The 23,687-nt window shown below is 31.6% G+C and overlaps 13 protein-coding genes across 13 annotated transcripts; 5 read left to right on the top strand and 8 right to left on the bottom strand.

Annotated features, from left to right (window-relative positions):
- Positions 1-11: 11 nt before the first annotated feature.
- Positions 12-491, top strand: GO595_002727 (uncharacterized protein; the record flags this gene model as incomplete). The annotated part of the gene is made up of 1 exon (XM_067915669.1): positions 12-491. The coding sequence occupies one exon, from the start codon at positions 12-14 to the stop codon at positions 489-491; it is 480 nt and encodes a 159-aa protein (XP_067776528.1).
- A 1,137-nt stretch (positions 492-1,628) lies between these two features.
- Positions 1,629-2,351, bottom strand: GO595_002726 (phospholipase; the record flags this gene model as incomplete). The annotated part of the gene is made up of 1 exon (XM_067915668.1): positions 1,629-2,351. The coding sequence occupies one exon, from the start codon at positions 2,349-2,351 to the stop codon at positions 1,629-1,631; it is 723 nt and encodes a 240-aa protein (XP_067776527.1).
- A 445-nt stretch (positions 2,352-2,796) lies between these two features.
- GO595_002725 (uncharacterized protein) lies at positions 2,797-3,396 on the bottom strand (the record flags this gene model as incomplete). The annotated part of the gene is made up of 1 exon (XM_067915666.1): positions 2,797-3,396. One exon carries the CDS (start codon positions 3,394-3,396, stop codon positions 2,797-2,799), a length of 600 nt encoding a protein of 199 aa, XP_067776526.1.
- An 802-nt stretch (positions 3,397-4,198) lies between these two features.
- GO595_002724 (Importin subunit beta-1) lies at positions 4,199-6,484 on the top strand (the record flags this gene model as incomplete). The annotated part of the gene is made up of 1 exon (XM_067915665.1): positions 4,199-6,484. One exon carries the CDS (start codon positions 4,199-4,201, stop codon positions 6,482-6,484), a length of 2,286 nt encoding a protein of 761 aa, XP_067776525.1.
- Positions 6,485-6,919: 435 nt separating this feature from the next.
- GO595_002723 (uncharacterized protein) lies at positions 6,920-7,531 on the bottom strand (the record flags this gene model as incomplete). Its single annotated transcript, XM_067915664.1, has 1 exon — positions 6,920-7,531. The coding sequence occupies one exon, from the start codon at positions 7,529-7,531 to the stop codon at positions 6,920-6,922; it is 612 nt and encodes a 203-aa protein (XP_067776524.1).
- A 645-nt stretch (positions 7,532-8,176) lies between these two features.
- Positions 8,177-10,300, top strand: GO595_002722 (replication factor C subunit 1; the record flags this gene model as incomplete). Its single annotated transcript, XM_067915663.1, has 1 exon — positions 8,177-10,300. One exon carries the CDS (start codon positions 8,177-8,179, stop codon positions 10,298-10,300), a length of 2,124 nt encoding a protein of 707 aa, XP_067776523.1.
- A 577-nt stretch (positions 10,301-10,877) lies between these two features.
- On the bottom strand, positions 10,878-11,894 carry GO595_002721 (uncharacterized protein; the record flags this gene model as incomplete). Its single annotated transcript, XM_067915662.1, has 1 exon — positions 10,878-11,894. One exon carries the CDS (start codon positions 11,892-11,894, stop codon positions 10,878-10,880), a length of 1,017 nt encoding a protein of 338 aa, XP_067776522.1.
- A 56-nt stretch (positions 11,895-11,950) lies between these two features.
- Positions 11,951-13,021, bottom strand: GO595_002720 (zinc transporter 6; the record flags this gene model as incomplete). The annotated part of the gene is made up of 1 exon (XM_067915661.1): positions 11,951-13,021. The coding sequence occupies one exon, from the start codon at positions 13,019-13,021 to the stop codon at positions 11,951-11,953; it is 1,071 nt and encodes a 356-aa protein (XP_067776521.1).
- Positions 13,022-14,029: 1,008 nt separating this feature from the next.
- GO595_002719 (MATH domain containing protein) lies at positions 14,030-14,956 on the bottom strand (the record flags this gene model as incomplete). The annotated part of the gene is made up of 1 exon (XM_067915660.1): positions 14,030-14,956. One exon carries the CDS (start codon positions 14,954-14,956, stop codon positions 14,030-14,032), a length of 927 nt encoding a protein of 308 aa, XP_067776520.1.
- An 858-nt stretch (positions 14,957-15,814) lies between these two features.
- On the bottom strand, positions 15,815-16,798 carry GO595_002718 (Adenylate and Guanylate cyclase catalytic domain containing protein; the record flags this gene model as incomplete). The annotated part of the gene is made up of 1 exon (XM_067915659.1): positions 15,815-16,798. One exon carries the CDS (start codon positions 16,796-16,798, stop codon positions 15,815-15,817), a length of 984 nt encoding a protein of 327 aa, XP_067776519.1.
- A 4,628-nt stretch (positions 16,799-21,426) lies between these two features.
- Positions 21,427-21,711, bottom strand: GO595_002717 (uncharacterized protein; the record flags this gene model as incomplete). The annotated part of the gene is made up of 1 exon (XM_067915658.1): positions 21,427-21,711. The coding sequence occupies one exon, from the start codon at positions 21,709-21,711 to the stop codon at positions 21,427-21,429; it is 285 nt and encodes a 94-aa protein (XP_067776518.1).
- Positions 21,712-21,816: 105 nt separating this feature from the next.
- On the top strand, positions 21,817-22,749 carry GO595_002716 (WD-40 repeat-containing protein; the record flags this gene model as incomplete). The annotated part of the gene is made up of 1 exon (XM_067915657.1): positions 21,817-22,749. The coding sequence occupies one exon, from the start codon at positions 21,817-21,819 to the stop codon at positions 22,747-22,749; it is 933 nt and encodes a 310-aa protein (XP_067776517.1).
- A 377-nt stretch (positions 22,750-23,126) lies between these two features.
- Positions 23,127-23,558, top strand: GO595_002715 (ribosomal protein L27e; the record flags this gene model as incomplete). Its single annotated transcript, XM_067915655.1, has 1 exon — positions 23,127-23,558. One exon carries the CDS (start codon positions 23,127-23,129, stop codon positions 23,556-23,558), a length of 432 nt encoding a protein of 143 aa, XP_067776516.1.
- Between the last annotated feature and the right edge of the window lie 129 nt (positions 23,559-23,687).

The following is a 23,687-nucleotide window of genomic DNA, read 5'->3' as shown; positions in this document are numbered from 1 at the left end:
TACTGGATCAAATGTTTTCTTTTGAAGGAGAATATTCACATCCATACATTGATCAAGAAATAAATTTGCCTGGGATGAGAGATTATGTACAGTCGCTTATTGATGAGGAAATGCAAAAAATTCCTCAAGAAGAACCAAAAATTGAAGAAGTTGAAGAGCTCCAAGAAGTAGAAAGAATAGTCCCAAATGAATTACCTCTTGGGGTGTATTATGAAGACCTTCTTCAACAAGATGAACTTTTAGATATTATGTCCATTCGAAGATCAGAATACTGGCGAACACAAATTAGACAACTACAGATGCTACTTTATGCTGTAGGTGAAGAAATTAATGGAGTGGAGAGCGATATTGATGAAATCACAATTAAAAGACAAAAATTCCAAGAATCACATATCACAAGATTAAAGAGACTAAACGAACATAGGAATCAACTCAAAGCAAACATTGCCAAACTAAAGGCACTCATTGAAGAGGAAAAAAAGCAAATGTAATAAACAATTGATAACTTTTGCAAAAGCATTTAAAAATCACATGTTTAAAAATAAAATAATTTGATTTTTTGGAGTAACAATAAAAGTAATGTTTATTTGTAATTAATTTTCAAAAGGTAAAATAATTGATATACTACCACCATTAACTAAGACTGTATCATGATGTCGTGGCTTAAATTCTGGGTTTACAACATTTGTTTCAGTTGCATCGTCAATTACGCAATTAACAGCAGAATCAAATCCTTTTAAAATTCCTTCAAACTCTATTCCTAAGCTTGTCACTATCACTACCTTTTGTCCTATAGAACGGTCAACTAATTCAAGTGGTTGTGCATTTAGTATCTCTGAATTATGGATATTCATTCTGGCCTATTTTAAAAGGGTAAAATTTACCCTTTCCCCATTCGAACAAAGCATGTCAAATATAAACGGTTATTTGTTTGGCTAGAAATCATATGTTTTACTTATTTGTCCTCTCGGTATTATCTCAAAGATTAACAATTGTTGCAACAGATGTGAAAGGCGCTAGCCACGATTTTGCTGAAGTGGAATACCAAGAAAGATCAAATATTGGAAAAATCAATCAATTATCTGATACAAAATTCGAAAACAATTATATAAAATCATTTCATATCACTAGACCGGATGGCACTGTTTTGTCATTCCCATCTCCTTCAAATACAAATTCTTTAATGTTCAAACTTTACATATTCCAGGAAACGCCTGTTATGTTTGAAGTATCAACTTCTTATAAAAAACAAGGTGTTCAAGTTTCCCTTTCCAGATCCAGAAATATGGTCCAACCAAATTACCAAAAGTTTGAAGCACCAGAAGAAGGTGGATTGTTTTCCTTAATCAAGAAATTCCTTCCTTTCTTGCTTATATTTTTTGTCATGTCCGCTATGAAAGGCGGTGGCGCTGCTCCTCCTGCACAATAAAATATCACATTTTTATAATTTTCAATATTTCCAAAAAACCCCTTTTAGTACCCTATATAAAAAAGTTTGAATTTGTATCCAAAATGATCGAAACCTGGCACTTCAAATACCGATCATATTACATAGAAAAAATTGAATATATTACAAAACACGACAGAACGATAGAATTAACGTTTTTTTAAACGAAAGCACTTTTGATTTACTGGACTTCTCTATAGAAACGTTCAAGAAGAACAGCTGCATATATTTCTGCATATGGGAAAGAGTTAACAATTGCTTGATCCCATTTGGCTTCATCCTTAGTTAAGACAAGATCTTTGTTGGAAGCAGCGATTTGGCAAAGCTTGTTAATTTCAACACCAAATGTAGCCTCATCAAGTTTACCATAGTATCCCTTAGCAGAAGTAGCATGATATTTGGCAGCACCATCAACAAGAATCTTAGCATACTTTTCGAAAAGGCTATGATAGTTTGTTTCGAAGATGTTCTTTGGATATTGGATACCGCCTGAGTGTGGTGGGCAGCCGATATCTCCTAAATAATGAAGTGCTCTACCAAGTGAAAGGAATGTCTTCTCAAGTTTTCCACTCTTGAACTCTTCAATAGCATCTTTCCAGTGTCCTTCAAGACGTGTTCTTGAGCTTTCATCATTCTTATGTCTTGGTGCGTTTGGATAATATTGACCAACGTTTTCTGATCCATCATCTGGGTAAACATAATAATGTGTACCAGTGCCAAATTCAAAGATATCAGGATCCCATGAGCCCCAGATTACATCATTCCAATAGTCGGCATATTTGTTGTTGAAGAAATCATATGCTTTTGGCTGTTCAGCCTTAAGGATTTCGAGTGCTTGTCTGGTCAAAGCTTTGTGTTGACTAAAACGCCATGAGAGAGCACCACAAACGAGTGCAAAAAACATTTTGCGTTGATGTCAAAAGCATTTCAATTTTTGAATGCATTTGACATTCAAGAACACACAATCGATCAGTTCAAAAAGTGTGTACGATAACTATTAACCGATTCTGAACTTTCCTTGAAAAAAACTTCTGAACTTAAAAACTTCAAAAGATAAAACAAAAAGATATTTATAAGCACAATAATCTTTGGATGAGCGCCAATCAGAATTATATTGAAATATAAAAATTGAATTTTAGTGAGTGAATGGTGAAAATTAGCCACTGGACTTTTCAATAGTTTACGCAAACACCGATTTTAAACGTTTACTCGGTTAACTAATCGTTGAAAGAAAATTTCTCACTAAAAAGACATATTAACACCCTTATAACATGATAAAAAACATGAAGTACTATCCAAAAAAATCAAATTAACTTTTAGAAGGGAGATATTCCTTAAGTGATAATTATTCAATATAAATCCTCAGGATGAATGTAACCAACTGCAGTGGATTGTGTAAGGAATCGTTCTAACTCTTCAGGAGTACAGTCATCAGAGAGTTCAGTAATAACATCAACTTCAACCTTAATCCAAGGTTCTCCTTTTTTAGCATATAAAACCTTTACCCAGTCGCAATCATGTAGCTTAGCAATGGTTTTTGATGATTCAGATGGTTCCTCTTTAACTTCGACATAACCAGTTACGGGATAAGGTGAATAAATTTGTTCATTTAGCCCTTCATAATAATAGTCATTTAAAACATCATCATAAACATAGCCGTGGAATCCACCACGTTGTGTAGTAACATAAACTAAACCTTTTTCTTTATCAAAGTAATCTATAACTTTTACTCTCTCGCCCTTTTTGAGGTAACGTTTGAAAAAGAAATCACCTGCCATTCTATCATAAATTATAGCATTGTCTTTGATTACTACAGACATTGTATCAGGAAAAATCCAATCATTGTTTGGTTGCGCTGGTATCCTCTTATTAATGCGGTGATGGCCGTGAGATTTATAGATGTAAATCTTTTTCCTGCATGAAGCAAGTGCGATCAAAAAAGCCAGCATCAAATTTGACTAAGAAAGCGATATTTATCAAAAAGTTGATAAACCGCGAAAGCACATTGAATTGTTTCGGCAAGCTGCCAGTTAAAAAGTGTCGTTTGAACGCTTTACTAAAAATCTTTTTAACAAAATTTGTTGGGCATTAACGGTTAACAAACACTCTCATGTCACTTTTTGCCCTCGGAGGGTTGCGAATTACAACAAACCCTCCCATACTTCCATATTTATTCAGCCTAATAGGCACTGCCTATCTGATTCTATTTTGAGGAGAATACCAACAAACTGCTGTAAGAATTTTTTTTCAAATTTTCTGTTTATGCTAGCCATCTCTTGAGTATTGGAACTGTTATTGAGAACATTTAAGATAAAGGTTGGTAATTTTTAATATTTAATCTATTATTTTAGATTTGCTGGAGATTAAACGCCAAAAAATTAATGATTTTCAGTGAACATTGTATCGAGTCCATAGGCAAAGCAAGAGAACGTTTATTGTCCTATAAAATCAGACAGAGTCCTCAAATAAAATATGGGAGATTCAGATTTTCCCAAATTCCTAAATTGCCTTACACAACTTCTAGACTCAGATCATCACGTTGTTAATGAAGCTAACCGACTTCTTAATGAATTACGTCGGATAAACACTGTAGTTTTTCTTCAATATTCTGCTGATGCTGCAAATCTTCCCAACATTCCAACTCAACTATTATTTATTTCCATATCTTTAATTAGGGATACCATTAGACCAAAACGAACCACTTCGATTGAAGTCATTCGAAAAGCTTGGTTCCAACCCACATCACAAAAAATGCGTGATTCTGTCAAGCATACTGTTACAACTAACATTACGCATAGTGACATGATTGTTCATAACATTGCGTCAGCTACATTAGCATTAGTATTACAAATAGAATCTTCAAATTGGAGTTCCATCTTTGAATATCTTCTCAACATTGCTAAATCCAATGTAAGTATGCACCCATGCGTCATTGATGTATTACGTGAAATTTTCGAACTTCCAATATTCAATCCACAAATTCCACTTGCGTCAATTCCACCGCAAATAATAGAATTTCTCCAAATAATTTTTACTCAGCTTTCAAGCCCCGATGTTCCAATTACCGGAAAATATATAATTTCCGACACATTGCAAAAACTAATTTCTCGTCTTCCGCAAATTTTCATGAATGATCAAAGTATTACATCATTATTTACTCTGATTCGTATGGTTATTCCGATGTCAGATGAAACTTTATATCGAAATATGCATTTGATCATTCTAGAAATTGTAACACGACTATATCAATACACGCCACAATTCTTTAACCATATTTATGAAATCACTTATGAAGGTGTGCGTTGTCCTGATGTAATATTTAGAGGAATATCATTGAATTTTTGGGAAGAAATTTGGAAATTCGAATCAAAGAATTTAAAAAATGAAAATTTCGGGTTTTTGAACGTGACTTCTAAAGTTGCATTACAATTTGAACCTTTCGCACTAAGGTTCTTAATAATTGAAGATGAAAATCGTACATCTGCTTTTGATGTTCAAAATCCTCAGCTTGAAGATTACTCTTATATCACCTTAAAGGCATTCTTTCGTAGTGTATATGGCACTCAAATGTTTGATGAATTCATTAATGTTGTTTCTGGTTTCGTTTCGGAAATGCTCCAACAAAACGGTTGGGTGTTCCAGAACGCGGCGGTTATGGCTTTGATGTCCGTGACATGTGATCTGAAAAATGATTTGACATCAAATTTAATTGTAAACTTTTTGAGAGCTGCGGAGGAATTTGCACTTTCACCGATACCAAAACTTGCAGATCAATCATTACGTTTTATAGGCTTGGTTGTTACTTATTACGAAGAATTACTTGAACAGCAACCTATTATAGCTAGTATATTTGAAACATTATCAAAGATAATTGTGAGTATTCCACCAGTTGCTGCAAGAGGATTAAATGTGTTGGGAAAAGTGTGTAAGCATGTATCAAAGGAACAAGTAGATTCTAACTTTGATTTGATTTTTTCAACAATTTTTGCAAAAATTAATGATCAGGAATTCGCAGAAAGTGATTTTGCAAGTTCTCCTTACAACGCAATGTGTTGTTTAATACAATCTTGTGGTGAAAATTCATTTAGGAAGTTATCTATATTATTGGAAAGATCATTAGCAATGCTAAAGGAATCATTTGGATCATTTTCTAATGGAAATGAAATGAGGAACTTTAGGATTTGTTCATTAATAACATCAATTATCCAAAGATTAGAAGATAAAGTTTTACCAATATCTCAAGCGGTCATAGGAATTCTATTTGGGATTTTAAACAACCACTCAACAATTCTTTATGAAGAAGCAATGATTTGTTTTACAGCAATTATAATGGCAATTGGATATAATTTCGAACCTTATACTCTTCAATTTCTAAGCATTGCCAACGCAGCTATGGCATCAAAGTCGCCAAAGTTAGTTTGTTTGACTGCAATAGCAATTGGTAAATTGTGTAAATGTTTAGAAACAAGAGTAATCCCATATTTACATAATGAAGTAGAAGGGTTGTTCAAGTATATAACTGAGCTAAATGAAGTAGTACAAGTTACGATGATGCCACAATTGATTTTAGCCTTATCTTTTATGATTGATGGATTAGGAAAACAAATGCCAATCAATCAGATTCGAGCGATTTGGAACTTCATGCTTGTACAGACTTCAGTTTCCTTAGACCCTGAATCTGAAAATGATGTTGAATATGCGAATAATTTGTTCGAATCGCTTTGCATAATTTTCGCATCAATCTTAAACGTACTCCCGCCGGAGGTTATTAAATCGAGGAACTTCATCAATGAGGTGAAGCACAGGATGATGAAAATTTTTAAGCAGATTGACAAAATGCATGCATATGCGCACACAAATATTGTTGCCGCATTGTATTTGTTGAAAACATTAGGCGATAAAATTGGCCCACCAATTAATATTCATCTCCATAGTGAATCAGTAACAAAATTGTTTAAGTTCGGAACAAGTCTGATGGAAACAAATAAACCAATTGCGAAGTTGGCTTTAGATGTACAACGCGATCTAAAAGATTAATAGATTATAAATAAACTTGTTTTTACCTATAAATTTAAATCAATATATTACGTTCATCTTTTCAAGGTGATTTTATTTCAAGGAACGGATTCTTGAATCATTATTAACGTTGATTTCAAAAAATGTTTTAATACAAAAAAAAAGCATTCAAGCAAACCGCTCAAAATCAGTTCACGATTTGTCACAAATTTTCATCACTTCACTTTTTTATTCCTTCAGAAAAATAAAAAATCAAATGCAAAATTTCCACTTTTTGAATTGTTGTAAAACTACACAAAATTTTCTTCAGCGTCTTTTTGCTCTGAATCATGAAAATCTTTGCGCCCATAACCAAAATTTGAGTTAAAGGCCATAGCATAGTCTTTAATTCATCTCAAAGAAAAAAGTTACTAAAATAAAAATGTAAGTTTCATCCAAAGCATGTTGAACGATTTTTTAATCTTTCTTTTGGCACTTAGCAAAATGTGGTTCGATCTTTTCCAAAACCTTTGGGTGGAAAATGACGGCTGGGAGAAGGAGAATAAGGTTAACAAGAACAAAGTTCAACCAGAATGTGCCTGTCAATAAGAAGACTAAGAAGAGTCCGGCTAAGATACCAAGAGGAAGTAATGCAGAACCAATTGTTGGTTTTTCGCCTGGGCAAATACGACCTCTGAGGGAGGAAATCTTTTGAGCGATGCATGAAAGTGTTTGGCTAACACTTTCAAGTGAGTAAATCTTATATGTTCCTTCCTTGTTTTCAATTGGCTTGAATAAGATTGATGCGATCTTTTCACCAGCAATCTTTTTGACGACCTTGATGAGAACTGAAATTGTAGCAAGCAAGAGCATTGTTGGGACAAATGACAAGTTCAATTTGTAGATTATGAAGAAAAGGAGGTTAACAAGAACAAGAAGAATAGCCATTGGGATTGGATTCCTCCAGAATAACATTGCCTGGATTTGCTCGATGTGTTTTTCGTATGGCTTAAGTTTTTCTTCAATATTCTTTGGATTCTTGAATGGGCATTCCGAGCCTCTGCTGCATGTTTGAGCTTCTTCGGACATAATAGAAATGATTAAACAACCGTCACAATTAATTCAAAACCAAGCGGTTAATACCAACCGTTTCATCATAACCTAATTTCTGTTTTATCGTCTCGTTTTTCAGAGCAAAATTTGTCAAGCAGAAAATTAAATGATAAAATGAGACAAAAGGTTTGCTTTTTGAATAGGCGCAAAAAGTGATTTCTATCGAGCTATTTTTCAAACAAAAGCAGTGTAAGGCATTGAATTGTGTTAATGGTGTAAATTTTGTCTCCATCAACTATTTTTCCCCAATTAATTTTTTGATAAATACAATAGACATTCTTTCTTCATGTACGTTAATTCATTTATAATCATAGAAATATTATCTTGGTTCTCAAAACATGAAAACACATTTCATGTTCAAATGCAAAAATTTCATGTAAACAATTAATTTACCTTTTTTCATGTTTGCCTGTACAGGCCGTACTTGTTATTAATGTATTTAATTATGTTTGTATTTTTTTTTTTCAAATGATAATCATTTCCATTTTCATACTTGTGAAATTGAATAATAAATAATATGAGATGTTCTTTTCTTTCTTTTTCTTTTTAAATCATGATTTCATGCGAATGTCAAGGAAAAGAAATATAAAATACAGAAAATTTTAAACGTACGCATCATATATGGAAGCAACAAAGATAATAAGGAGTGTACTCTATAGTTTACCAGAACCAAAGTCCGAATTTACAACAAGTGCTGGATTTCGATATGGAATGTCTGATAACCCACCTCTTTTAAATCAAAAACCAATTCCAATTGGTGCAGCAGGATGTTTATTGGGAATAACTTTTGTTCCTACTGGAACAATGCCGTGCCTTACACGTAGCATGCTCAAAGAGCTTATTGAACGATATGGCGGAAGAGTAACTTCAGCTATTAGTGGTCGTACTGATATTTTAATTCGTGGAATTACAGAAGTTGGACCATCTAAAATAAAAAAAGCTAAAGAAAAGGGTATAAAAATCCTTGACGAAGACCTTCTTTTTCAATATCTCGCATCAACAAATCCAAATTATAAACCACCAAAACCAAAAGGAATTGAAGGCAAAGCTGTTCTTCCTGACGACTACTTTCCACCATCAACACTTCTATCAGAGAAATATCGCCCACGCAAACTTAGTGATATTCTTGGAAATCGAGCAGCAATTGAAAGTCTTATGAACTTTTTCAAGCATTTTGGTGAGAGCGATGAAAAGTGTGCTATTCTTAGTGGTCCTCCAGGTGTTGGTAAGACCACCACAGCTCATATAGTTGCACTTGAATTTGGTTATAATAGTGTTGAATTCAATGCCAGTGATACGCGTAGTAGAAAGCTTCTTCAAGAAACCATTTCTGATGCTTTTCGTAACACATCTCTTAAGTCGAATACGAAACTTTGTTTAATATTTGATGAGATTGATGGAATGTCACGAAGTGATATTGGTGGCCTTCAAGAGTTAGCAAAGTTGGTTCAGACAACTTCTAACCCTGTAATTTGTATTTGTAACGAACGCGGTGACAAAAAGTACCAAACGCTCGCTAAATATTCGGTTGATATTCAATTCAAACCGACGCTTCCGGAGGTTATTTCGAGTCGTCTTCGTGAGATCAGCGACAAAGAGAATATTAATGTGAGTGATTCTGTTTTGGATCACATAGCACGTACATGTAATGGAGATTTCCGATGTGCGATTAACAATTTACAATTTTGGGTTAAAAGTGATATTGATGACGACATGGATAAAAATGCTGAAGATAATAAGAAAAATGTATTCATCACTGAACCACTTGATGCAGCACAACAAATGTTTTTAACCAAAACAACAATGGATCAACGATTTGAAGATTATTTTGTTGATTATTCACTTGTCCCACTTTATATACAAGAGAATATTAAACCAGGCGAAGATCGACATAACTTTGTTGAAGCACTTGATAGTATTTCATATTCAGATTTAATTGATTCAGCTATATTTGACACAGGTTCATGGAATTTACTTAATACGCATGCGTTATTATCATCAGTGATGCCAACTACGTTATGTTCTACAGGTGATTTTACCGGATTAATGAAGTATCCGTCATATTTCGGGAAGTATGGTAAGCGTAAAAAGCTTCAAAGATATACACAAGAGATTGGCAATCGGTCCTCCAAAACTATTGGTGTATCTTCTAATGAATTATATGACTCTGTTATTCCATGTTTAACATTAAAATTTATGAAATTATTACAAGGAAGAAGTCCTCAAATTGAACAATTTTTAGGTATATTAAATGAATTACAACTCACTAAAGATGACTTTTTACATGTTTTAGAACTAAGTTCATTTGGAGAAAAAGATTTCTTGAAGAAGATTTCGAGCAACGTAAAAACCCAAATCACAAACGACTACAAAAAGAAACACAACGATGACCAAACGAAGATACGATCGGAGTCTGAAGTCAGAGCCGACTATTTGATATCAAGTGCCGAAGTAGAGAAAAGAGGAAGAACAAAGAGGAGAGCGAAAGCTAAAAAAGACGACTACAGCGACGAAGATTTAGATGATTACACTGACGAGGAATACGACGAAGAATATGAGGAAAAGAGCAATAAGAAAAAGAAAAATAATAAACGCGGAAAGGATTGGAGAAGGAAAGAAGAAGACGACGAATCGTTTGTAGTGGACGATGACGTCATCGAATATGAAGAGCCGAAAAAGAGAGGAAGAAAGAAAGGAAGCAAAAACGCAACAACAACGAAAAAAGGTAAAAATAGTAAAAAATGAACACATTCTCATTTTTTATTCATGCAGCTGCGGTAAAAACTAAATCAAAGATCTGAAATATTTTATTTAGATAATATAAACTTATGTTGTTGTTTATTTAAAGGGTATTTTTATTTATTTTCTTACCATATATTAATGCTTATAACTACTTTGAAATTATTTGTTTTTATTATTATTATTATTAAAACATTTACCACTTAAGTGTTGACTATTTAAATAACAATTATCATTAGATATCATTTAATGGTTTACTATATGTGTCTTGTTCATAAAATTTATTAAATACATCAATAAGTATCTGATGGTGAAGCTCAAAATCAAATTGTTTTTCTGATGAAGGAAAAGAACCTTGAAGCACGAATGTGAAACTTAGGGCGTCCAGTTATAATTCTCGAGTGCTGCATGAACAACAGTGAATTGAAGTTTGTAAGAAAAACTGAAGCGAAGCGAACTTCGCCAACCAAGTCGGCCGTTTAGAGTATTGGATATCAATTTTTTGAAACAATTGTTTGAATTATTTCAACACCAAACGCTAAAGCGTGTTTTTAATCGTCGGTTTACAGTCTGATGGCGTTTTTCACCTTTTGCTCCTTTTCCTTTTTGTTTCTTCCAAAAATTTCTTATATTTTAGATTTTCACGATTGTTCATTGCCTCCATTGCTCTATATTTATGCATATTTTGAAATATTTCATCACCAAGTTGAGCAATTTCTGATTGTACATTTTCCATTTCTTTTTTGATTTCAATGATTTCCGCTTCAATTTGTTGATTTCGACCAAGCGTTTCACTTGGAACCAATCCCGCGCCAATCAGCTCAATCCTTAGACGTTCATCAAATGAGTATCCAAGATATTCGTCACAATCAATCTTTGGAAGTAAAGGATGTGGACTTGGCAAAAATTCTTCGCGTGGTTCGTCAGATGGCGGAATCGGATCGGCTTCAACAAGGGCACTGAGAAGATTGTTGAAAATTCCACTGCTCTTTTTTTGAGATTCTTCAACTTGAAATGGTGGAAGATTTAAATTTGTTTCCGAAAAAGTCTCTTCTTCAAGCTCTACTTGTGAAACATCTGGAACTGAAATATGTTGTGCATTACTGTATGAACGTTCAATAACATTGAAGATGGATTCCCATGGTGAATGATTTGTTGTATATTGAGATTGATCAACCTCAACTTTTTGGAGCATATGGCGTAGGTCAATTTCAGATGGAATTGAATTAAATATGAATTTTGTTCGACACCAAATATCTAGAGAATCATCACTTATTTTTTCGCGAGTTATTTGTCTGGACATTTTCCTCTCGCCTTTTGAGATAAGATTAGAAGGCATTGCTCTTTTAGGCGTTTTTTTATTATTCTCAATTTGTTTCTTATTATTAAGCCGAGAAGTTAACAAATTAATTTGTCTTTGGTAAGCTTTGTTTGATGCTATGATCGCTTCTCTTAATGCCATGATATCCTTTTTTCCTTTTTCGAGTGATTCTTCCATAACGCTAGGATTTGAAAAAAATTCATCTGTACAGATCACAGCTTGCAATTCCCCGAGAGGTGTAACATCCAGTTTCGTTTCGTTCTCACCGCCTTCCTCCATATGGAGTTGTCCGTTAACAGAAATTGTATAGAAAAACGTTTAGAAAACAAATGAATTCAAAAGTCGAGCTCGTCATCGAACTCAGGCGATGAAGCTCTGTCCAAATAATCCCAATGATCCTTTTCAACTTGTGCAGTGAAATGATGAACAATTGGATCAAATTTTGAATGTGCTTGAGCAATTACATGTTGCTCATTAGCATCATTCTTAACTCTGATATGAAGAGATCCCACGTATTCTGTGAATGTGATTCCCCAGAAGTGCGCAGATTTACACTCTAAAACACCTTCAAAATGTGAAGCTTCTCGTATCATTCTGTCGATGACCGTTTCTCCTAGTCTTGAATCAATCACCTCCAAAAGCGTTGAGGGTGTTGCTTGCATCAAAACAAGGAAAGAAGGATAAAGAAGTCTCTTTGCGCGATCTATGATAAAAAGCGCAACAAGCCCGTGAAAAAGTGGCGAAATCTGTTCGCTTACTTCACCAGTGAACTTAAGAAATGGGGTGTACCCCGAGCAGAAGTGAGCCAATGAATGCATGGATCCGGAGAGGAAGACAAGGAAGGCAGCATGGAAATGAGGTGTATGAGAAAGAGATGGATTCTTAGATTCATTTCTTAACAAAAATGCAGGAATCACATAAGATATGAATACAACAATATGTGGGATAATTGAAGAAATAACACGTATGTCAGTAGGAGTGGAAGTGGTGTTTTGTAAAAAATTCTTAAGTGCTTCAAGTAATAAAGAAAAAGCAAGTAAAATTATGGAGAATGATACTGCAAATGATGCAACAATTGTGGCCCTTGAGTACCCGTAAGTGTGTCTTTCATCAGGATAAAGCGTTGAATAATAGTCTGCAACAAGTGTTATTGCAAGCAATATTGAATGCATAAGTTGTGTAAAAGCTGTTGAAACATAAGGAGAATTCTTAGTGAACGCAGAATATAGTACTAGACATATAAAATAAAATGCAAGAAATATGGATGTTAAAAAAATAACTTTCTGTTCGTTTCCTTTTGATGTGACAGTTGTCAAAAAAGAAGAAATGTCATTTGGTTTTGATGTTTGTTCGTTAATTTCTTGAAGAACAAGCGGAGATAAGTCAAGGTCTTCGTCTTCGCTCATTTTTTTACCCAAAAAATACCCCATCAACCGTTTGATATATATAAAGTATTGAATTTGGAAGTGATCACGCTCCATTATCTCATTATCGTTTCATCATATTGTTATTGTTGCCAGATGAGAAATTTGTTTTCTTGATTTGATATATAAGAAATCTTCAATATTGTGTTAATAATTTAATGAAGTTTATCATTTTTTATTGATGTGTTTTTATTTTATTGACCACTTTTTGAATCAAAATCTGAACGGTTTTGCTATCGATTAACTATGTTTTTTTTTCTTGTTTTGTACGAACGTTTGAAATAAACAATTCAATCTGCAAAGAACCTTTGTAGGTTCTGAAAATTGATAATTTCTTTAAAATGGTCACTTCACATAAATGGAAGCAAAAAGAGAAAGGTCTCGTAATAAGCGCATCAAAAAAATCACTACTACCTTTCCTGGTGATGTCACACACGTTTATGATGTGAAAGAATGTAAAATAATTGAAAATATTGGATTGTCAGAGTGTTATGATTGGCCGATAATTGAAGAACTAAACCAAGATGAAACGCAAAACCAAGAAGCAAGTACGCCTGTAGACGAAGAAAATGACATTTTTGATAAATACTTCAATGATAACAATGGGCCTTTTGATGACGATATATTTTAAGATCTCTAATCAGTAAAAACATTCTGATTTGAATACATCATCTTAATTTCTGACTGCATTCTATTATTATAATTTTTGTTGATATATATCCAGATTAAATTTTGATTTTATATCATTTGAATTTAACCGTATATTTGACAATATAAACCGTTATAATTTCTCAATTATAAATAAACTCCCTTTTAAGTGTTCGAGTGGTTATATAATTGAAAAAATGACCATTTCTGATGTTTACAAACGAAATATTCCTAACAAAATTAAAAGATTTATTTTTCAAAAATGTATTTCTGCCACTTAATTTTCAGACAAAACATTTGTGTCAATGTATTGTATTTAAACGGTCATGCGATTTTAAAATTTTATTCACAATTTTTTAGTTTATGGTACCTCTCCCTTAGTTTTGTTAGTGTCTCCTCTCCGATCCTTGCTGCATCTTTAAACGATACCGGCCTAAGCTTTACACATAGACATAAAGTATCACTTTCATCAACGTATCCGTCCCTCTCAAGCTGGCGTGCTGTGGCAAGCTTCTTCCATCCCCACGAGTCCATTATTCCGAAGAGTGAAGTGAAACTTTTTACAATATGTTTATCCTCATGAGGATGAACAATCTCAACTGCATATTCAAACTGTGCAGGCTCAGAAAACCCGCTGAGGAGCTCAATAAAAACGCCAAGGTGATCGCCATCTGATCTGACAATTTTTACTCTCCATTGGCCGTTGTACCTGGACACTACACGAGAATACTTCTCTGTGAAAGGCTTGCCACGGAATGATTTCATAAAATCTTGGATCTTAAGATGATATGAAGCAAATATTGGAATTAGTTCATTAGTCCAATCAATGGTGGGAGTTTCTTCAATGGTAAAATTGGTATCTAAAGATACAAAAGAACGAATATTTTCGATTAAACGTGGAGCTGCTGAGATGGAATTTGAATCTGTGGAATTAAGTATAGATTCTGAGTCATCAACAAGTACTTCGGCTCGGCTAGCAAGGTCATTGAGTGTGTTGATATTATTTGATAGTTTAGATTCACACTTAGATTCTGAATCTGATAAATGTGATTGTATAGATCTAAAAGTTGAAAACATATCCATTTGTGCTTCATCATATGAAACTGAGAGCTGAGTTCTTAAATTTTCGAGATTTTCAACTTTATCATGGATGATTTTGAGTGAGTCATTTAATTTCGTTAGAGATTGATCCAAATTTCCCAAGACCTTTTCTTTCATTTCAGATATCTTCATTATTTTATGTGTTTTGTGTTCTTCACTTTTTTGCATTAATTGTTCGAAAAGGCAATCTCCGCATAAAAAAGTTCCGCATTCTTCACAACAATAGTCAAAAGGCTTCTTATGCTTAGAACAAATATTATGTAAATTTTGTTTGTTGGAAATCGTCTGTGTTAGTGAAGTTTGGTTGCTTTGGCCAAGTAATCAGTCAAAAAATTGTATTGAAAATTTTAATGGGGCACCCCAAATTATATCAGTAAAGACAAGTAATTACTATTCACCCAAAATTATCTAAATATATAATATAATGTCTTACATCAACAAATACTCTGGTAATCAAAATAAATCATGGACTGCAATGAAAAACATGTAGACGGATGAAAAACACCTATTTATAACCCAAGTTCACACTGTAGCATTATTCATAGAGAACATATTTAGTAATATATATTTTAATAAATTTTTTTCGATTTAATTTTGTAATTTTCGCAATATTCCTATTTTTTACTCACTTCACTAAAGAGAACGTTAACACGGAAAAATTTTTTTTCTCGATTTTCTTCACATATTTAATTAATTCATATTTTTGGGAATATATGTTAAAATTTCTATTTGCTAGCAAATTTTATTAAAATCATTATTTATATAGAATTTTGTTGTTGGTCTACAGGTTTTTCACTGCAGTCTATCTAAGTATCTCTTCCCGGAAAAAATATATGATTCGATTTGGATATCTGGAATTGCTTGCAAATATTTCTCTTTCACAAAACAAAAGTTCTTCTGATGGAAGTTTCTTTAAGAGTGGAATCAAATCTTTTTCGGTCGTCCGTCATTTACATTATTGAAAAATTTTAAAAAAACATTTATTAATTAAATACAATTTCATTACCGAAACGCCGAACATAACATCTATGACAAGAACGGGAACACTTCTGTTGACGTTTCCTCCACTCCCACGAAGTACGCCATCTGCAGTCCCTTTCCCTTCAGCTGTATCTTTCCTCTTTCTTCTATTACGAATCCCTTATTCTTTATCAAGTCGCAAGTTGCCTGTGATATCTGTATATGGTTTGGCAGACTGTTACTTTGTAATCTTGACGCGACATTTATTGGGTCTCCGATTATATCGAACAAAGGCTTATCGATTCCCAACACGCCAGCGATCAGAGGTCCTCCAGTGTTAATTCCAATTCTCACTTGCAAATTGGATTCCAATCCATGATTGATTTCATCCAACACATGTAACACGTCAATAGCGAATGAAACCATTTCACTAGCAGGCACGTCACTTGATAAGTTTTGGTTGAATAAACCAGCAGCAGCCATATACACGTCACCAATTAATTTGATTTTAATTATTGTCTTATATTTTGTTAATAAAGAATCAAATGATTTAAATACCATTCCAAGGTTTGTCATTATTTGTTTTGCGGATAAAGTTGCGGAATATTCACTAAACTTAACAATGTCAATGAATGTAATTGTAGCAATTGGTACTGAAAATGATATTTCTGTTTCTCCTTGATTAATTCGATTAACAATATCACGTGGTAATATTTGATATAATAATTTCTCGGCTTTCTTTTTGGCTTCTTCAATATCTTTTTGAGCTTTCATTGCAATTGTCATGTCATTCATTATTAACGCAAATGATTCCCCATTGTTTATGCCTAATAATGTAACATTTAATAAGATTTCATTTTCATCATCTTTTTCTCCAATTAATTTACATGAATATGTCATAGGTACTTGTTTACTTTTCATGAGATTAATTTGTTGATAAAATTGTTGTGAATTCTTCGGATCTTTATTAATAGGTAAAATAGTTGTAATACTTTGACCTAAAAGTTGTTGAACTGTATAACCAAAGATTGTACTAACTGCGGGATTCATTAATTCGATGATTAAGTTTTGATCAAATGCTAAAATAGCATCAGTCGATGAATTAATGACTGATTGTTCAGCTGAACTTGATTTTTCGGAATTTAATTCTTTCGAATTATCTAATACATAATTTAAAAGTTTATGATTAGAGACAATATATTGAGGTGAAAGTCTACCAATTAAAGATTTAGATATTTCAAATGAATGTATTAAATTGATTAATGTTTTGATTTGAATTAATACAAATATTAAACAAACTATGATTAAACAAAAATATAATGGGAAATAAAATGTAATAAAATCTTTTTCATATTTTATGGTTTGTTCATTTAATATCGAATTAATCTCTAAAAGTTTTGGATATAAATGATATTCAATTAAATGTATTAAGTTTTGGAAATGAGAAGTTTCTAATGGATTAAGTTCATTAAATGATTTTAATGTATCGATTTGTAAATGTTGGAATAATATCATCATTTGATTAATTGAATTACATTTATAATTATTATGTTCATTAATATCATCAACTTTCGATATATTATCATTGTTATCACAAGTAGAAATGAAATGTAAATCATCAATTAATGTGGAATATCCATTAATATTATTATCAGTTGATATTAAACGATTATGAATTTCCATTGTAATATTACATAAATTCGAATATGTATATATTATATTATCAGGTTCTATCGGGAAATTACTTTTAGTAATTATTGAACTAATAATTCCCATACTCATAGTTTCTAATAAGTAAGAATTCCGTTCATGTGATAATATATACCAAATTGATATATTATTATATACATCAATTGATCCAATTAATGCTATATATAAAGTTATACATGAAATTATTATACCAAAAATAAAAAGAATATTAAAAATTGGTAATAATATCATTTCATAAGATTTAGCTTCTAATGTTGATGACATTACTAATGTATTATCATCATGAGTTTTCATTATAGTTTTCGATGCTTCTTCAGCTGCTTCTTTAGAGACATTTAACATTATTTCTTTTGAATAATTTAAATCTTTTCGTAATAAATAAAATGGTATAATAAATGTTATCGAACATATTAATATAACTAAAATAGAGATAACTATAATAATAATAAAAAATGTTTTCTTATATGAATTAGATAATGATGTATACCAATTATAAATCGAATCCATTTGATTAGGAAATAATTTTAATGATGAATTATAATTATTAATTAATTGACAAAATTCTTTTGATGTTTCCCAATTATCATTTGAATAATTCGAAAATAATGAAAATTGTTGAAATAACATTCCGATTAATGCTTTACCTGATGTTTCAACTATTACTCCACTTTCTGGTTTTTGACAATAAGTACAATTTTGGAAACTATAATAAGGTTCTAATAATGCTGTATAATCTTCAACATTATCAAATAATGCTACGGAATAACTAAATGTGTTTTGAACTTCCATTCCTTGAGCACAAAACTTTAATAACATATCTTTAGGTACACCGAAATAATTTAAATCCAAATTTTCTTTTGTTATATCAAACCCTAAAATTTGATTTTTAATATCATTTGTAATATATAAATTTGAAATTGATTCTAAAAATCGTGAAAATGAATACCATTCAAGTGAAATTGTATCTCGAATATTTGAAAATTGTTTTACGGCAGTAAATTGCATTTTTAATGTATTAAAATAATCATTAAAGAATAAACTAAAAGTAATTAATATGATAATACATAATATTATTTCTAATACAAATGTAATCTTAAAGTTTTCTAATCGATGATTCTTTAAACCATTTAATGCCTTTTGTAATGCTAAACGTAACTTACTATGGTCCATAACTTTCGATGCTTCTTCTTCAAATTCATTATCATCAATACTTATTAAAGTACTTGAGTTATTATTAGATGAATTACTTGTGCCATTTTCTTTCTTTTGTTCAATGACTTTCTTACCTCGATGATCAAGGATTTTCTCCTTTAAATAAATCGGATATCGATTAACAAATGATCGATAAGCATAATCAATATTATTATGTTTTCCTTTTTCGATTTGATCTGCTATATAATGATATTCAGTTCCAAGTTCAAAATCTGTTTTACATTCGATGAGAAAATGTGCATATTCATCAACAAATCGTGGACTATTTGGATATTTATCAATAGCTTCTAAACAAATCGTATTTACTTTTTGGATTTCTTGATAAAATGATAAGAAATATCCATAATTATGTGTAATCTTTTTATCAACTAAATCAATCCAAAATTGTTGTGCAATTTTAATGGTTCGACTTGTGACTTTTTTAACTTCATTAAAATCATTGTTTAATTGTCGTGAAACTGATGATTGTCGTAATAAATGAATTCGTTTGATTTGAAAAAAACAAAAGCGTTCAGATGATGTTAAATCAGTTCGATAACTAATTATCGATATAAATCGATTTAATAATTGACTTCCTAATGGTAACATTGCTAATATTCGTGCTAATTGTACTAATATTTTTGTTGATTTATGTTTCGTTGAGATATCACGTATTAAATCTAATGTTATAAACTTTTGAGGATCATAATATATTTGGACTCGTAATGATCGAATTGCTTGTGTTTCTGTCTCGATTGGATAATCTTTATTACGAATAGATTGTTGTGATTTTGACATAATTATATAACATATTGGTAATGAAATCATGATAACTATAATTGGTATAAAGATTTTAATCGTTTGATTAATTTCAATAAATGTAAATATGTTTGTAAATAATATGGATAATTCTAATGCTAAAAAGGCTGCGTTAGAAAAAACTTGGAAACATGGAAACTGAAACATTTTATAGATTAAATAAAGACATAAAATAATAACTAATGCACCAGAGATATAAAATGTATATTTGGGTAAAATATCAAAAATAAACGAAAATATAGAACAAATAGAAGCTGCAACAGTGATGTAATAAATGGTTTCGCCATCCCATGATGATAAAAGACTATTTGGTAAAAATGGTGTCATGGTACTAATTATTTGATTGAGATAAACCATGAAAATATTCGTCAAAAAGAAGATAAAGGTGATAATTATGACAAATAAATATGTTCCATTAAATGAAATAAGAATTTGCTTGATGTAATAACCACATGAATGAGAAGTAGGAATAACTAATAAGGGACATATAAAGGTGGATATAAGTGCTGCTAAGCCTAACATCCATTTAGGATATGTTTTAGTTCGTTTATAATAATATTGGATTATTAAAATAAAAAGAATTGCTAAAAAAGAAATAACGGAAACAATAATAGGTGGAATAATAGAATCAAAAGAAAGACCAAAATCAGCAACTGAATATATGTAGCGAAAAAATTGAAGAACTAGATTTCCTTCAATTTGCCAAATAGCTGGATGAAAAAACCATGAGAATGTAGCAAATGTTTGAATCATAAAAAACGTATTTGTAATTATGGCAAAAAATGAGTTTCTTGGAAAAGATCTATTGATTTCATCGAAAAGTAGAAAAAAAGAATCGATATAAGTTGACACCTCTTCTTGTATTGTTGAAACACTGGCCATAGACAAGGAAAAAGACCTTTGTGATTCAAATGCAGATGTTTCTTCTTGTTCACTTTTCATTTAATGATAAAAAACGTGTTTTTCGTGCAGATTTTTATACCGTCACTTTTCATTCAAAAATTCGAACAACCGTTTTAACTTCGGACAAACTTAGTCGATTTTAAAACAAAATTTGAAATAGAAGTTTTTGAAACAATACAGTTAGCTAAAAACCTTTTTGTTAATATTTTTCACAAGTTTACATTATCTAATTGAGGCAATTTGCCATTTAACGAGGGGCGGGTTATTTTTCAAAAACAAATTATTGAGTATGATAATAAGGATAATTTACATATTGTGAAATTAATGTTTACATATAACTTCGAGTTTTATGAGAACTGCCAATCAAAAAAAAATTTTATCGGATAATTATATTTGATTTTCAGTAAAAAATGATGAAATGTCAATGTTTGTGAGTTGTTGATATCTTGAAATTTTGGAGATCTAAAAGAATCTGAATAATGTATGTTTTTTTTGAATGTGTTATTATTATATAAGTTTTGAATGTTGATTTGTTAATATCCAATTTATATAATTTTATCAAATTTCATCGTTACGCCTAAAATGAATTCATTTCTATAATATGAACACTAAATAGTATATGATTATCAATCTCGTTTTAGAATTTATTTTTTTTTTTGGACACATCAATATCGTATCCTCGAACGGTGACCTCGAAAATTTAGAGGGCCCGTAATCATACTCAAAAAGTTTTACAAGAAATTCAAATCCTATATTTATTTCAATAATTTATATCAAAACTGTCATTAATTCAAATAAAGTTGATCAACTTTTCTACTATCAAAAAGTGAAAAATCACCTTATGTGAGAACGTTTATTAACCCATGCAACGTTAATTGGGAAAAAAATTATTTTGTTTACCTGACGATATAAGATAAACATAAACAACAGAGCCAAAACAACCAATAGGAAAGACTTTTAATTTTTATTATTTAAACTACAAATATCAAATATTGATTTTTGAAAAAAAGTTAAAAAAAATATTTTATTTCGTATTTATGTATATCAAACTAAATTTATGGTTCTTGTTCATCAGAATAATATGATTGCTGACTTAAATCAGAATCAAATGATTTTTCAGCTGATGAAGAATCTTTATGAGAGTGTGTTTCTGTATCTATAGACGATGCGGCAAAAGGTATTGGAGTTCCTGAAATTTCGTTTTGATTTATATTTTCCTTATTTGACAATCTTTGTTTTCTCTTTTTTGCTGGTGGCGGCATACGATCTTCTGGTTGATCATTTTGAGGTTCTTTATCATTTTCATTTGGATTTTCAACATGATCAACTTCTTTACACATTGTTTGAGTAATTTTCAGAAAAGATGAACTTTTAAAAAATTTACGCAACTAACATGACATGTGATATGAAATAGTCGGACATGAGAAACCGCCAACACTTTCCAAATGGAATTCTATGAAATCGATAAAAACAAGTATACATACGTAGATATACTTGACCAAGTTGCACTACTTGGAAAGTGGGTAAATGACCATATTTACATTGGGTCTTTTTCTGGGGATTTATTGGAACTTTCATCACAAAATGATCAATTTTATAAATCAAGAACATTGCCTGCTCATTGCCTTGCAATTACCGATATTGGTGTCTCAAATGATGGCCAAAAAATTGTTTCATCATCACTTGATGGAACATGTGTTTTAACTGATGCAAAAGATTTCAAACGAATTCGAGAAATTAATTGCCCGGATGCTTTTAGCCCACATTGTGCAATAAAAGGTGATGGTTCCATCGTAGCAGTCATTGGTGATCATGGTAGTCTTTATATTGACAATGGATCAGAAACATTTTCCGGGAGAGTTAGTGATGCCTTTTTCCGTTCTGTCAAATTCTTTGGGGAAGATGAATCCAAAATTATTTGTCTTGCAAGACACACATTAGCACAAATTGATGTTGAAACCAGGCAAGAAGAATACCATTTATATGGAAGCACACCACAAAACCCAGGCAAGCTTAAGCTTTCGATCAACTGCTTCGCGACACATCATTCTCATAAGCAAATACCCGTCGGAACCGTCGGCGGTTACGTTCAATTTTTTGATTTCAAAGAGCCGAAGGAACTTGTGAGTCAATCAAAGATTGGAGGTAAACTTATAGAGAGTATGGAATTCACTCAAGATGGATATACATTAGCAATTGCTTCTTCAGACAGAACAATTAGATTAATGGATATGAGAACAAAAACTATTTCTGACGAATTAAAGCCGCAAAGATCTAGAATATTATCAGTTTCATTTAACAACGCGTCAACAAAACTGGTTTCTATCAGTGAGGATCAAACAGCTATTATTGCAAATGTGAGACCAAAAGATATTTAGAAGTAAAAAATCATTTATAAATAATGTTCTATCGTTCTTTCAAAATATGCATAAAGTTCTGAAATTCTTTCAAAAAAATGTTTAATTACTATACTCAACATAGTCTAATCATTGGTTCACATATGCTTAAAATATGTTTAATAAACAAGTGGCATTATATTGTGTTTAATTTTTATAGCATCTTTCAAGCATTTACCTTGAATTGATTTGGCATAAATCTAATTTTGTTTTAAATCATATCATACCAAAGCTCTCCTAAAAGTGTTTGTTGCATAAATTAGCATTTTTTTACAAATGCATTAATATGTTTTGTGATGATAAATCTCTTGTTGAATACGATAGAGTGTCACTTTTAAGTGCGGTTTGGCCCTTTTTTGATGTCTGCTCAGAAGACACTCCTTCAGCCCGGACGATTTGTTATCCTTCTTAATGGCCGCCATGCTGGAAAGAAAGCCATTGTTTTGCAAGCTTACCCAGAACCAACTGAAGCACGCAAGTATCCACATGCTGTTGTTTTGGGTATTGATAAATCACCAAAGAAGTTAACAAAATACATGCCACAAAAGACCCTTGTTAAGCGCACACAAGTCAAAGTTTTTGTCAAGATTGTTAACTTCAACCATCTTCTTCTTACACGTCATATGATGAAAGATGAAGATTTCTGGAACAAGATAAAACCAGACCAAGTCATCAAGTCTATGGAAGACACTGAACAAAAGAAGGCTGAACTTCAAGCTGCTTCTAAAGTTCTTCGTCAAAAATATCTCAACGGAAAGATGTCATGGCTATTCAAGCCTCTCCAATTCTAAATAAACTAATAACCAAATAACTTTTGTAATATTTATATACTGCTGAAATAATTTAAATTTAAATCATTTTTTCATTTTTTTTCATCCAAATTCGATTTGCTTTTGTTATAACACAATGACTAGCATTGT

This window comes from Histomonas meleagridis, assembly GCF_020186115.1.
Source record: "Histomonas meleagridis strain 2922-C6/04-10x chromosome Unknown contig_20, whole genome shotgun sequence".
Taxonomy (NCBI): domain Eukaryota; phylum Parabasalia; order Tritrichomonadida; family Dientamoebidae; genus Histomonas; species Histomonas meleagridis.
The sequence above is the reverse complement of the archived record's forward strand: the minus strand, read 5'-3'. Positions and strand labels throughout refer to the sequence as shown.